At 47.2% G+C, this 15,310-nt stretch overlaps 1 protein-coding gene across 1 annotated transcript; it reads right to left on the bottom strand.

Moving 5' to 3' along the window:
* Positions 1 to 3,883: 3,883 nt before the first annotated feature.
* Positions 3,884 to 14,446, bottom strand: LOC149329580 (uncharacterized). The gene is made up of 2 exons (XM_089560310.1): positions 14,126 to 14,446; positions 3,884 to 10,432 (listed from the first exon to the last, which is right to left on the bottom strand). The coding sequence occupies exons 1-2, from the start codon at positions 14,423 to 14,425 to the stop codon at positions 9,317 to 9,319; spliced, it is 1,416 nt and encodes a 471-aa protein (XP_089416436.1). The 5' UTR covers positions 14,426 to 14,446; the 3' UTR covers positions 3,884 to 9,316.
* Between the last annotated feature and the right edge of the window lie 864 nt (positions 14,447 to 15,310).

Consider the following 15,310-nt stretch of genomic DNA (forward strand, 5'->3'; position numbering starts at 1 on the left):
CATTAGAAATTGGAAGGGTCAAAATTTTCAGTGCTCCTTGCGCCAGGTGTTGAAAAGGGCATTCGCCGCAAGTGTCCTCGTACGATGCCGCTGCGTGCCAGAAAGTCAAACATGATGCGCGATCAAGTGCACCGCTAATTCTCTGCTCCTGGCGTATTTGAGACTCCAGTTCGTTGGAGGAATATGCGCGCATCAAGGCGACCAGGACAGCAATGAAGACAGCAAAGCTTGGAAATAATTGTTCTTTTCTGTTCTTGCTTGCTATTGTATATGCAATTGCAAAAACAAAATGGCTAGTAAATGCGCCACAATACAAGTTCAAAGTAGCCAGAAAGTAGCCAAGGAGCCAGCGTGAAATTTTCATCGCCAGACGGGGTTGAAAAGTAGCCAATTTGGCGCAAAGTAGCCACCAACGGCAACCCTGAAGGGGCGGGCGGCGCAGGGTAACGGCTGTAATGGAGCGGGGTCGTGGCGGGGAGGGTTCTTGCGACATTGGCAGGCTGTACATGACCGAATGTACTGACGTACGAAGCGGTACATACTGTTGTGCCGGCGCCCACATTTCGCTGGCTGGCCTCTCTAGAAATCAGCGCTGCGCGCCCGCCGTCGCTCAAGGCAGGCCCAGCCGCCCAGACTCTCTCGGACATGTCGCGGCTTGCAGCGTGAATCATCCGGCCTCGCCGGCGCTCAGCCCGGCGCGGACCCTTCCTCCTCCCCCTCCTCTCCGTCGGCTCGAACACCTGCGGCGCTTCGCCGCCGCCCGTTCCTGTCGGCAAGCCTTCAACGGCCGGGCGCCTCTAAACCATTCGTCTAATTTGAACGGTGGCCAGTGCCGTGACCTGATTGGAGGATTTGAACGGCTGGCTGCCGCAACGGACACCGGCGGCTTTAAAAACGGAGCCGCGCTGAACCCGAGCCGCAGACGGGCAGCAAAACAGCCATCACGCCGGAGCTACGCTCGCCGCTCTCCTTCTTTGTGCTAGCCCGTGGTGCTCTTGGCCCTTGTATCATGTAAAAGCCCTTGTAAATACTGTACATAAAAGTCATTTGACTCACCGTCGCCTCGACCGTTTCCTGGCTCGGACTCCCAGTACCAACAATACCACGCCAATAATATCGCAGACGCAGGCGAGCATAGGTTTTCAATACACTGGCATGGCCGCATTGTGGATCTGCGTGGAAAGAGGCGCAGATCGCAGCACGGAAGTGGCGAGGAATCACCAACAGCCACTTCCGCCCGTCGGAGAAGTAGTTACGCCGGTATAAGAGGCCATCGCGAACGGCGCTTGCCCGTTCTCTCTCCTTCGCGGCGAATGCCTCGGTCGTATCGAAGAACTGGACCCTGCTGTTGCCTACGAGTTCTCCGATCACCGTGCCTGTCCCGAGGTTGCTCTCCTGGACATTTGTGCGGCAACGCCCGATCCGCTTCCCGTCGACGCCTTTCATCGCGCCATGGCTGCCGACATTCCGCCCGCTCAACGTGACCAGCTACTGACACTTCTCCAACGCTTCAGCACGTCTTTTGATATTTCCCAACCTTCCTTGGGCCGTGCGTTTGCCGTCTCGCACGAAATCGACACAGGTACGCACGCCCCCTTTGCGCCAGCGACCGTACCGCGTCTCGCCCACAGAGCGCCGTCATACGTGACAATGTCGACCATATGCTACAGCGCGGCATCATACAGCCCTCTCAAAGCCCTTGGGCCTCTCCTGTTGTCATGGTGACGAAAAAGATGGCTCCATCCGGTTCTGCGTGGACTACCGTCGTCTCAACCAGATTACTCGCAAGGATGTTCCCAGGTAGCACACGGCAGCGGGCCAATATTGGAAATCCACTGGCAAAGCGTGGCCCTAACTAGGCCCAGAGTTGCCAGTGAGCATCCGATATTGGTTGCGCCAGTCCTTAGCCCATCCAACAATGGTCCTGGTTGTCCGTCGCTTTACCAGTATTGGCTGAGCCGTAATTAGATCCTGGCTATCATGGGCCAGGTAAGTCAGGATTGCCCCACTGTTTGCCATTGCTGGTTGTGCCATCATCGAATCCTGGCTATCATGGGCCATGTTAGCCAGTGTTGTTCCACTCTTTGCCAGAATTGGCTATGCCGTTTCCGGGAGCTGGCTATATTGGCCTAGGATTGCCACCGCTTATCCAGTGTTCAAAGTAAACTGGCAAACGTTGGTAAACATTGTGTCATCCATTAAAATGGGTTGAAATTTATTTTTATTGTCGAGTACCATATCGGCAGTTCATAATTTTCGAACGCGCTAAAACATGCGAGTTCAAAGATTTGGTTTTATTTATTATTATATTTTAACCGAACACTTTTGCAGTTTGTGAGCAAAGCTACCCATGATCCCGTTGGAAAAGCTGCACTCTGGTTGCGCAGTGAGCAGCAATAATACGTTTAGGAGAATTGCGATCGAAGTCCTGTTGATCAGAATTAACTTTCTGATTACACCCGAGACGCCTGCAACAAAAATTGTCAACAGGCGCCTTCAACAAAAATCAAATAAGTTTGATTTGATTAAATTTTTGGAATAAAAAAATTACTTTTTTTTTATTCGCTCCAGGAATTCACTGCCGCAGTGCGCAGCTGGTGTCTGCTTCATGGAGATCGCGATACAAACGTAATAGATTAGCGCAAGTGCATTCGCTAAACCGAAATCGTGCTCAGTGTTGGCAACGTCCAGAAACGAAGCAGTCGCCTCGTAATTTCGAATTATGCGTTGCGTTCGTGAAATATTAGGCGGGTGCTTCATAAACGCACGCGGACACGTGCTAAGCGATTCCTACGCTTCCCTACCTCGTGCCCTGTGATCGCGCCTTTCCCGTGTTATCTGTTTTGCTATTTCCTTCCTTTTCTGCAAATCGTAGTGTTGGAAATTGTTGTTTTTGACCATTTTATTCTTCTGTTGCGTAATTTGCATTGGGGGCAATATAGCTCTTGCTCACGTCCTTGCATATTTAATCGCGTTTTTTTTTTCTTTCGAACATGACCTTTATTGATGAAAACCATCGAAAGTAGTTGCGAACCACAATTCAACATGCCTTTGTTTGTTTTTGCTTTTTTTGCGCGAAACTTCTACACCAACAAACAATTTGAGGATTCTTCGACGACCACTGAATAAAAGGACTGACAACTGGCGTTAGACGCATGTTAACCTAGCTTGTTTGGCGTATGTACGGTACATGAAACTGAAAGAGCGCTCATTCTGCTTGGATATTTTTTTTTGCTTTATATTTTTGTTATTATGTGATAACATTTTAAGCTATCTTGAACTAACAGAAGCCACATCATACGGCCCCACAAAATACGCGAGCGTCTGAAGTCGTTTTGGCGAAATTCATCTTGAAGCTCCAAGTTTTTCACTTCAAAATTTTCGGGCTTTTGCTGCAGCTTTGTAGCAATACTTTGACGCTTCCCATCCACTTGTTCCTTGTAGGTATTGCTTTCCGTGCTGCCTGTGGCCATGTGACTCTCTCCAAAAATTCCAAACCCTTTTCACGTGTTTTGGCCCCTTTCCCTCTCTCTTACAAGTGTCCCCATATCTCCCCACCTGTTCTCCCGGCCGCGCCCTTTTTTTAGGTAGCGGGCTAACCCCCCACCCCGCGAAGCGCTTTTTTTTCTTTTTGGTTGTCACTTCCTCAAAGCTATTTTCCCTCGCGCGCAGCTACACGCTTCGCTGTTCGTGCACCCTTCCACGATCTCCCGGTCTCCACCTTTCAGCTTGAGGGCTTTTCTCGGAACCACAAAACCTGTGTAAAGGAAAACGACTCTATCCCCTCCAGCCAACCCCTCCCCCCTCGCCGACACCCCCCCCCCCAACGTCTCCACTGCTCGTCTTGGAACCGCGCGACGCATCACAATAAGGTATTCTTGACTCCACGGCGGAGCCCAACCACGTGCACAACCAACACGACGAAAATGCATGCACACTCGAGCTAGCACCGTTCATAGTCTGTGCACGCGAAAAGCCACGCTCATATATTCGGAGAGCTCCGACGCTGTTCGTACCGCCTGCAAGATCTTATTTGTAAGTACTAAAACTCTTTTATGTTGATATACGTCTGGAAGTTAAAGTGGTTTTTGTAGTAAACGTTGCTTTGACTACATGCGCCTTTATTTTTTCGGCAGGAAAAGAGAGCGAGCCAAAAAGCACGAGGACGACTTCTATGTACCCACTCTCATTGCGAAGTGGCTTGCTTGACGTCGTGCGCAGTGGAATTGTGGCCGAATGGTGAGAATTTAATTTTTCGTCTTTGGTGAGATGAACTCACTGAAGATTCACTACTTTGGCTAACAGCGGGTTTGAACTCATATGACCTGAGATGGGATGCATTCGGGAATATGTCCTTTACCGCTTATGCACGACGGAAATCAGAACCGCTCAATTAATTTTCCACTGCAGACCAGTTGGTAAGAATATGTGTAATACTTCCGTACTGTTTCTTTTTGCCTTCTACACTTGCAGACTCAATAGAAAATCCGCAATTTCTGGTTAAAGCTTTTGCCCAAGTTCTCTCGCAATGAAAAAGGGCATTACTCTGGACTATCAGACTAGTATTTTTGTGTGGTTTGCAAGTCGCAGTTTCGAATCCAATTATAGCATGCATGCGAAGCGACTAAGGTAAAACAAAGGTGCCCTGAGTTCCTTGCGTTCAGCGTATTTCGCAAAAAATCGCAAGCCGTATTTTAACCCTATTAAAAAAACTAATCAAAAATGTTGTTTTGACGTCCATGTGGAAGAGACGCTACAACCTGTGCATATTTACTTGAATAAAAAATTAGCTCGCAATTTAGAGATACGAGTTGTGATAATAAAACAAAATAATACATTAATCTGTTTTCAATATCACATTAATTTGCTTATCTCGCATTGAATATATTTACTGGGAGTGCGACACGACGCATTGGACTAAATTAAACCATTTGGTATAAGGGAAGTTTAGTAAATTAAATTCCACTTTGTGCAAATGTGGTGCTGGTTCTTAAGAATAAATTTAAAATTATCCTGTAAAATATGTTGCTAGTGTCTTCACGATGACTGTGTTTCACAAAATTCGGTGTTATTTAATCATTTTTTTTTGTTCTGTGATGGCCATAATTCAACTTACCATGACATCATGTATCTCGATCGTTGCAGGCTTGGCGCTTCGTGAGGCCATCGTGCAAGAGCTGGACGAGGAATTTGTTTGAATGCAGTCCAGCAGCCCTCTTGCAAGTGGAGTGCAACGATTACTTCGGATATGACTGATCAGTTCACTGGAGGACAGCTCCGTTGAGCATTTTATGGATGCCTTAGCCGTGCCGCAGCAGCTTGCCCAGATGCTTTGCCCAACCTGATCGGCACGCACCAAACTTGAAAATAAATTGTTTTCCCACAGCCTCTGCCACCATGCTCTTGGGCCCCCTTTCTTTACTCCCCAGGGTGGCTGGTGGTAGCGCAAACCATCCTGTGCGGGCTAAAAGCCTGATTCTTGTAACTCAAAGCAATAAACGGGTCTTTTTTCTGGAATTCTTTTGCACCCTCTATTATGAATATTTGCTAGGTAGAATGGTATGTACATCCATCCACAGTGCCGGTCATTGGCGAGTGGGTTAATTGCATGTGCCAGCGTTCGAAAGCTGGATGCCATTATTCGAAAGCTGGAAACCATTATTCGAAAGCTGGATGCCATTATTCGAAAGCTGGAAACCATTATTCGAAAGCTGGCTGAAAGTTGGCCACCAATGTTTGAAAGCTGGCTACCAATGTTTGAAAGTTGGATACTAGTATGAGACCTTTGCTGGCCCATGCTGCAGAACGAACATCGGTACTGCGTTGGCCGCTTGATCGTCCGAACATTGGCCCAAAACTGGCATGAAAGTAGGTCCAATGTGTAAAGTGGTAGCGCTCGGCCCAAATGCCAGTGTAGGACCGATGTTCGTGCCAATTTTTGCCAACAGTTGACCGACCTTCGGCCAATGTTGTTGTGCTGCCTGGGTTTATCCTCTACCCCGCACCTCCACCAAGTGTACGGGTGCGGGTGCGTCTTCGAAGCTCAGGTCGGAGGCCGTTGATGAAAGACGCGTCACGGCAGGCACACACCCAGGAGTCACTCAGGAACCAGCACACCACTTCGTTCACCTTTTCGTCGCACCGCGTGAACGGCTGCCGGTTGTTCCCATTACAATGCTTATATTTATGACAAATATAATCGGAAACTTTACAGGTTATTTTCAGGGAGGTCAGTCTTCAACTTTATTTCATTTTTATCCGCCGCAGTGGAGAGCGGTTGCCCGCTGGGCTACTAAGCCGGATGACCGTGGTTCGAATCCTACCGCGGCAGCAGCGTTTCGACGGTGCTTAAACAGAATTGGCGCCCCTGTGCTGTCTGTTGTCAGCGCAGGTTAGAGAACCCTAGATGGTGTAAATTAATCCGGAATACCCGTGTTCAAACCCGGAGCCGGCGGCCGAGTTTCGATAGAGGCGAAACAGAAAACGCGCCCGCGTGCTGAGAGATGTCAGTGCAAGTTAACCCTTTCGGCCCTGGATTTTTTATTTCGGCCGTAGATTTTTTTGCTCCGCGTTTTTACAATGCCTAAGGCCCATAACCACGCAGTAAAAATTTAAAGCTTGTGGTGCGAGTATTAATCGATTTACAGGTATGGTGTCAAAATCGGACATCAGGGATTAATGGGTGTAAAATGCTTGTGGGACCGTTTTGGTAACCGCAACCAACAAGAAAGAAATTAACGAAAATATTTCTTATTTTGCTGGGTGGAGACCTATAAAGAAGCTTTTTTTACTTTGTAACGGATAGATAATCTCGCAGTTTCCACAAAAAACTTCACTCGCTCCTGTTTACCTTGCGTTTTGTATCATACCTCCGCGTTCTTGTTCCTGCCAGGTTTGTGTTCCAACTTGCGTACGTCACGTTAACAGCTCACATGTTCAAAACTTGCGTAGCCTTCCTGGAAGGTGACTGTGGTCAAGATAAAGGCTTTCCTCGAATCTGTAACGCCCTCCTATATCGAGCTTCACGAAGCTCTTCCGTAGCGCCCAGCGCGAAGGTCGGCAAATCTAAGTTCTAAGCTTGCGCGCGGCACACTGCATCTCGCTTGCGCTTGTTTTCAAACCAGCTGTTTGCTATAGAAGAATTCATAAAGTGGAACATAATCTCGTCCTGTCTGTGTCTTGACCGAATGCTGTTTCCTATAGTCATGTAGATAATGCCGAACTGCGGGTGTAGAAGAGTCTTGTGGGAAAATACTGGAAGATATTATAACGCCTGCACAGCTACGACAGACCTTTATAAAATCAGCAATAAAAGTCTGATAAGGAAAGGTTCCAATAAGGAAGCAGTTCATAATTGGTAGCGAGGTGCCGGAATTGCTAAGGGGAAGGCAGTGGTCGCTGATACAGATCACGAGTGGGAAATAAACAGAAGAAAAAGAATGGGCTGTAGCGCGTATGGTAGGTTCTCTCAGGTCAAGAGTGGCACTTTACCAATATCCCTCAAGCGAAAAGCATACAACAGGTGTATGTTGCCGGAACTGACGTACTGGGAAATTATGTGCAGGGTAGCGAAAAGTGCTCGGGTTAAGTTAAGGACAACGCCGACAGCTATGGAAAGAAAACTAATACGTTAAGGTTAACAGACCGTAAACAGACAGGGTGGGTCAGGGTACAAATGCGAGTTAATGACATCCCAGACAAAATCAATAAGAAGAATTGGGTATGAGTAGAGGGTGTAATGCCAAGGGAAGAAAACCGCTGGTCCTCAAGGGTAGCGGTGTGGATTCCAAGAGAAGGCAAGCGTTGCAGGTGGCGGCATAAAGTTAGGTGGGCGGTTGAGATTAAAAAGTTTTCAGGGATACAGTGGCCGCAACTGGCAGAAGACAGGGTTAACTGAAGAGATATGGGAAAGGTCTTTGTCCTGCAGTGGGTGTAGTCAGGAAGATGACGATGATGATGATCGTGATATTAAAGCTTTGCTTTGTACCGCTGAGGCATTCGTGGAAGCGTCCACTTCCCTGAGCATGGGACATAGGACCAGCATTTACCTCTCAAATTCTTCAATATGCCATGTTGGTTGGCCCATTATTTTGGCAACAGAAGAGTAAAAAAAATGCTATATCCCACGTACTTGGGTAAAGCAATGGAAGCTCTCGGCCGCGATCATGCGAGCAGCTGCGACGTTGCACTGATAAACACAACACCGGGGCTGCGCACAGCGCCTGGCACACAGATGCCTCATTTCGATGAATGTGTGCGAGGAGACGGCCGAAGACAATACCTCCGTTTCACTGATGATGTTTGTCAGAAAACTTTAAACAGCCGCAGCTTCAAAGCAAACGAACAATTTCGGCAGTAATTTCCGAACGATGGTCTCAAAGCTAGAAGCTGTTATAATGAAAAGGGCCTACATCTGTTTTTCGCAGTACCTGACGCACTTTTGTGCGACATTGCACTCGACTTGCAGCCCTGTAAATTTTTACACGCTCCTGTCCCAAGAAGAAGACAGGCTAAAATAGTACTAAAGAACGGTCACTGAGTGACTGCAAGAAGCCTCGTTCTCTGTACAAATTCAATAAACCACGGGTTGATTGCACAATGCAGATCCGCTTTCATCCTCCTATGACATTTAACTCATAATTTTGTCGCGGATCCCTTGCAAAAGAAGGGGCGCGTAAAAGACTTTCCACGCAAACCTGGTTTAATGTATGAAACCTAAGTGACGGCCTGAACTAAGGACTTCCCAAAAGAATGCATTTGGCGGAGTTTTCTTTGTACCTACTCCGCGTTTTAAACCAGATTGGGGCCCTGCCCCCACTTGATGACAGTATTGGTGGTCCCCAAGTTTCAAGGGCATTATTCGAAAGGATTGGCTTGTCCTATACGCCAGTAGACACGGCACAAGAATAGCTTTCTCTTTAGTTAGGAAATTAGCGCAGGAGCAGTTTTCTATGGCACAGTATGACGAAACACGGAGGCTTAGTTTATTCCCAGAAATATGGCATATATAGCTATGGTTTCGAAACTGGGTATCAACACAAGTAGAAGCTCCCATTTCTCAACCAACATTGCGAGTGGCATCGCAGAATATACGACGCTTAAAGCCAGTCTTACGAAGGACCAAACAGCAGTGATATCGAATACAAACATCAGTAACTGGCATTTAAAGTGCAAAATTTATCTTGAAAAAAAAATGCTAATATTGCAGTGGTCACGAAGCTTTCGTCAAAGCTGGTTTGAATATTAACACGAAAAAAATTTATTCCCGCCGTGCCCATGGGCCACTTCCTTGTCCCTGTGCCTTTAGAAGAGATATTCAAGGCAGGAGCTCCCACTTGACTCGAAGCTTGTAGTCTTCAACAAAGCCGTCATTCAGGAGATCCGCTAGGACGAACGACGTCGTCAGGAGGCAAATGCCACGATTGCTTGAAGTTTCGGGCTTTTGGTAGTTCTTACAATAACGTCTTGTTTTATCCTCGACCTCCCGTTCGGCGCCTCCCTTCGGGTGCACGACGCTCAGCTTGATTCTTTGCTCGAATGGCCACAGAACAACGTCGTCCAGGTCGCCTTTGTGCAGCTGTAATAAAATATGCACAGTAACCGAGTCGCCTGTTTTGTTGAAATCTAGGCCTGGTGATATGCAGTAACCACGCAGGTACACCCTTTCGTTGTAATAGCAAGCAGCGCCTTCCTTCAGCGCTTTCTCTTCGAGGGATTTCACACCCTGTACAAAGAACTCGCACCGCGTTGCTTGCAGCTGAGCCAGTGTATGCACTTTTGTGATGCGCTCCAACGTCTTCTGACCACTCTCCCTTCCTTCTGTTCTGGCTTGCTCCAGGGCAGCTGTGATTTGGCAAATGCTTCCTGCAGTTTCCGTCCTGACATTCCCCAACTGATCTGTCAGTTCGTTTTCTAATCGGTTCACCCCTGCGGAAAGATTGTTTACGGCGTCGCTGCGTGTCGTCAAACATTCCTTAATTTTCGCGTTTGAAGCTAAGATTTCACGCAAGGTTTCCTTCAAGGTCTGAGGATTTTGAACTGCAGCTGCCAGTTCTTGCCTTAAAGCTTCTTTGATTGTGTTCATATCGTGAGACACTTCATTCAACCTGTCACCGTGTGTGCTATTATCAGCAGTGATTCTGTCGAGATAGCCCTTGATTTCATCCGCCTGCTTTTGAAATGCTTGGCTGAAAGTAGCAAAAGACGCACTTCCACCCTTGACGACGCAGTTGCTTTGGGTTTCCAACGAGGCGTTGGTCATGGAGCCGCAAGTTCCCGATCTGAGGTGGGCGCACACTTCGCTGCAGAGGACGCTCACCGAACACTTTGGGCAGCAAGTAGAATGGTGCGCACATTCCCGCTGGAAATGGTGGGCGATCGTGGAAGCAGCCGTCACGTGCTTGCAACCCCGTTCGGCATTCCAGCACTTGACCTGCAAACGGAACAAGAGTATATCTATTGAAATCCCTATTACCTCTCCAACGATATATATATATTTTTTTCAATTTTTGTTTTTAAGTTAATTCCTGCGGTGAATTCACGTCACCACTTGGTTAAGCACAGGGACAGTAGGATGCTATTCAGGTTTGTTCTTCAAAATGTACAACTTTATACCTGCAACACATGAAGTGCAAAGACACTGTTCTATTTTCACTTCTGCACTAACCTCACTCTGACTCATAGTAGTGTAATACGTGAACTAAATTACCGTGTTATATCTATACTTTCCTGTACCCGCTGTCACGATTTTAGCTCTCCCCATGCGCCCTCATTTTGGATCGTCTGCCTACGGATAGACGTAGATCGCAGTAAGCAGCAGCAGAGAACGACACTAAACAGCACCTATGTTTATTTGTGCGCATGCCGCATTATGGCCGCGTTCAGACAAGGTAGGATCATAGGATATCGTGCTCTCCAGTTAATCTGGGTAGCAAATGTTGGATTGGTGGTAGACGGAGACAACATAGTAAAGCAGCTGGACATTTTGAAACTGCAGTCAGAGAAACGCAACGTCAAAATTCCTAACGCATGAAGGAATTACTGATTGTAGTTAATTCTATATAAATATGCCACCGTACTGGATCACCAGACGTCAGTTTATGATAAATAGTAAACCATGAAAAATAAGGGTTTTTACGCTAGTGTTCCGAAAAATAAACTTTGACATTCGCTACGCATGCTAAATGCACTACGTGTTGGTCACGGAATACGATACATGAAAAAGGAAAAGAAATGATGTTCATACTTTGAAGCAATAAAGAATGTTAACTATTTGAGAAACCCGGCGTCAGATACTGGTTTTGAATCTTATGCAAAAATATCGCGGCTAGTTGTGTTCAGCTCATCTGCCTTCGCTTAGGACCAAAAGAAATTCCACTGTTGGGGAAATTGTTCAGCTGCAATGGCAGTTGCTGTTCAAAGACAAGCGTTCAATGACCAAAACCGTGCTTCCGACAGCAGCGGCGACACGCTTAGCCAGTCGCTTTGATTTCTTGCCAAAAAGGCACACTCTACTGCACACAGTACCGTATTGCGGTGGACCACGACCGCAAAAAGATGAAAAAAACTGAAGCCTCTACTCGTCGCGAAAAAGCAGAAATAGAGGTCTTTCCTTTGAGTCATGAGAGCACCTGACTGACAGAGCTTGTTGTCCACGGTCTATTTTACCTCATCTAGCATTAAAATTGTTCAGATTAGCGAGCTGTCACTGTCAATTAAGGTATCGCATAACACTACACACAAGAAACATAATCAATCGGCCCAACTTTGGAAATGAATGGTTTAATTTTTTTCCGTTGTAGGAGTAACCCTTGCCAATAATATTCTGCATATTAGCTGCTCTGCTTCGGTGCCTCTGGAACCTCCGCGGATAAGAATGTTTATTAACAATAGCTTTTTTTCTCTTTTGGAACAATACAAAATACCATGACATACGATAAAACACTACGCATGACGATCACCTTTAACTGCTAAATATATTTTTCTCGCACAGTCTTCATTACTCATACATCCAGAGAGCCAGACAGAATGCGAGAGTATTAAGAGGGAACTCGGCCCATATTTAAGAGTGCCTTCATCAATGCACAAATACGTGTCCTTTTCTTAAAAGCTTCGAGACATCTGAGTCGTCTGTGCGGCTCCATAGTACGGCTTCTTTAGTGTATCCTGCTTATCCAGCATTCAAACTATCCAGGAAATAACAGCAGCATTCATACTCACATTTCCATAGGACCATGCAAGGTCAGAGAGCCATTGTTAACGGTATCGGCCACTGTCGAACAGTCAGTTCATCAGCGTCTTATCAGCTGTTGCTTTAGGCAGCTTCATCTTCACAGCTCTTCACACATGCACCCATAACCCCCGCCACTACTACTGTCGGCGTCATCGGACAGTGAAAGCATACAAGACTCCGAATGATTATCATCATCATCAGCCTAACAGCGCTCACTGCAGGGCAAAGACCTCTCCCATGTCTCTCCAATTAACCCCTGTCCTTTGCAAGCTGCGGCCGCTGCATCAACGTAAACTTCTCTTATTAACCACCATTAATTTGGAAGTCATCAACCCTCAAACGCGGGTCAATGACATCTTAGTCGAAATCAAGAGGAAATAATGGGCTTAGGCAACGCATGTAATGCAAAGCAAGATACCCCCTGGTCCTTAAGGATAACGGAGTGGATTCCAACAGAAAGCAAGCGTAGCAGGGAGCGGCAGAAAGTTAGGTTGGCGGATGAGATTAAGAATGCTTATCACCGCTGGCTTATTGCATGATGTGGCAAGATTTCTTTTCTTCGAAACATGCTTTCCTCACAAACAACAAAGACCATAAAAAAAGACCAACGCACTGAACGAGAAACAGAGCTTGCAGGAATAATAAAAAGTAGGCAAAGTTGGTAAACAGGGCAAAAAAATGGATTGTATCGCGTGGAAGTGAAAACAAAGGATTAACTTGGGGCATAACTATCCCTAATTAAAGACCGCGACGACTTTCTTCCTGGCAAAGATTTCCAGACGCTTTCTTGCTTCCGGTTGTATTAAGGTTACGACATACTTAAATCATTCCGAGGTATACGCGTTTGATTTGTTTGTTCGTTTGTTTCTGGGGTTTAACGTCCCAAAGCAACTAAGGCTATGAGAGACGCCGTAGTGGAGGGCTGCGGAAATTTCGACCACCTGGGGTTCTTTAACGTGCACTGACATCGCACAGTACACGGGCCTCGAATTTCTCCTCCAAATAAATTCAACCGCCGCGGCCGGGGTCGAACCCGCGTCTTTCGGGACAGCAGCCGAGCACCATAGCCACTGAGCCACCGCGGCGGCGCGTATACGCGTTTGAATGATCCCGCAAACCATCCTGTCGTAAACTGGTTTCTATTCATTGCACGGTTATTTAATGACGTTGGTATCGTTAGTTAAGGCTGGTACTCAGGCAATTCAAAGCGCAGTACACGGCCGAAGAAAATAACACACGAAGCAACGGGCTGCAATGGTATACCGCAATATAGCGTTCTAATACAACCGAGTGCAACTTTTTGTTAAGCAGTCAGAGTGAGTGGTTCCGTCTATCCACTTCTTGTTCCGCGTATTGCATTTTGATTTCTTTTGTAGAAGGCTTTTTTCCGGAACAAATGAAGGTTATCGACAGCTCCAGACAAAAAGTGGCTGTGGCGCAACTCACCTTAGCCAGCATAAATTGAGCCTAAGTTCCTAAGCATGGTTATACACTGTCCAGCTTTGGTTCACCTGTATTTTTTCAGGACTTCAGCGAGCGCGAACCACGTGCCACAAGTGCAAGATCAAGCGTCCAGAGCGGCGGTCGGAGCAGCGGTGGACGTGACCGCCAAGCTCAAGAGCGAGTCAGGTGACTCTCACGTGCGGCCACAGGCGAGAATGAGCGGCAGAGCAGCGGCCTGCGCCGCGGTGGACGTGACTGCCAAGAGCGCAGCTATGTCGACGATGAAGAAGAAGATCGAGGCCCCGGCCGCTCGCGATTTTCGACATGCGGCGCGCCTCCCATTAGAGGTCAAATCAAAGACCCAGTTGAGCTTCAGGCTAAGGGGGAAAGGAGTATAGTTTTTAGCTTTAAAAGAAAAGGAGGAGGGGAGGCGGAAGTTGAGTGACTAACCTCTCGCCTCAGCAGCTGATCTAGAGGAAAGTCCCTCCACTCGACGTCGTCTTCGTCGTGCCACTCGTGGCCGTCGAGGGGACAGACGTGCATCTCTTCCTGGGCGCATTGTTCGTAGCACGAGTCGCACAGCACGTGCATGCAGGACAGCAACGCGGTCCTCTTGCGCAGCAGCCCGCAGGCACTGCACACCCTGTTCGTCGGAATGGTTTTCACGAAATTCAGAGGTCTCCAGTCGAGGTCCGGGCTGAAGCCGACGAGTGTATATTGGGTAGCGGCAGGAGGCATCCCTCTTCGCATGTGCTCGCTGCCCCGCCGCCTGAAAAACTGCATTTTTCCGCCCCGTCCGTGCGGGCTCTTATCTATTTCGTTTTGTCGTCAGGGCGACTATCAGAGAGACATCCGGTGCCTATCGCGGAACTTATCGCCTGCTGCGCCCGTTTGGCTGTTGTTATCTCTCGAGCTGCATTCACAAGCTCTTCTGTACGCAGCTGTAACTCGGGCGGCTGTCTTTGGGAAGGGATCAAGCGAGTAATAAATTTCTGTTACCTGCCTTATGGCCGAAATGAAATTTCGCAGCACATTAGAAACTGAGATACTCGGTGTGAATCGCAGCAGGCGCTGAGTGGCCATGGCGTTGTAACACTGAATGGGAATGTTTCATTGTTAAAACTTTTCGGCCGAGGTGTGCGCATTCGAGATTCGCGGGTTGCATCGCCGGAGGTTCGACGCCAGCAAAAGCACGAACTTTCCATGCAAAACTATCCCGGTTTAGGGTGAAAAACTAGTGTTATGATCAGTTTTTTGAAGTGTCCTCCACCAAGGCACGACTCAAAAATCGACAGCCTTGGTTTATGACTTTATTACTGATAGATCCTTCGTAATTTATTTACTTATTTTTCTTTACCTACGAAGTTCCTGATAAAGCTGCGAAGTTTTCATTGTAGCCGTATGGCTGCGCATAACTGGACGTGAGTGAATAATTATTCCCTTATTAGAAATACAGTTCACCTTGAAGAATTCCTTTAAACATTTGACGAAATCCTTCACGCATTCTCCTGTTATTTTGGAAAAGGTTTTTCATGACCTTTGTTTCTTCCTTGTTTTTGAAACTGTTTGTTCCTTGTGAAACTGTTTGTTTTTTGTAAAACTGTTAAACACTCGAAGCCCTCAGATTACTTGCAG

This window comes from Amblyomma mixtum, chromosome 9, assembly GCF_055824585.1.
Source record: "Amblyomma mixtum isolate Tamu chromosome 9, ASM5582458v1, whole genome shotgun sequence".
NCBI classification, from domain to species: Eukaryota; Metazoa; Arthropoda; class Arachnida; order Ixodida; family Ixodidae; genus Amblyomma; species Amblyomma mixtum.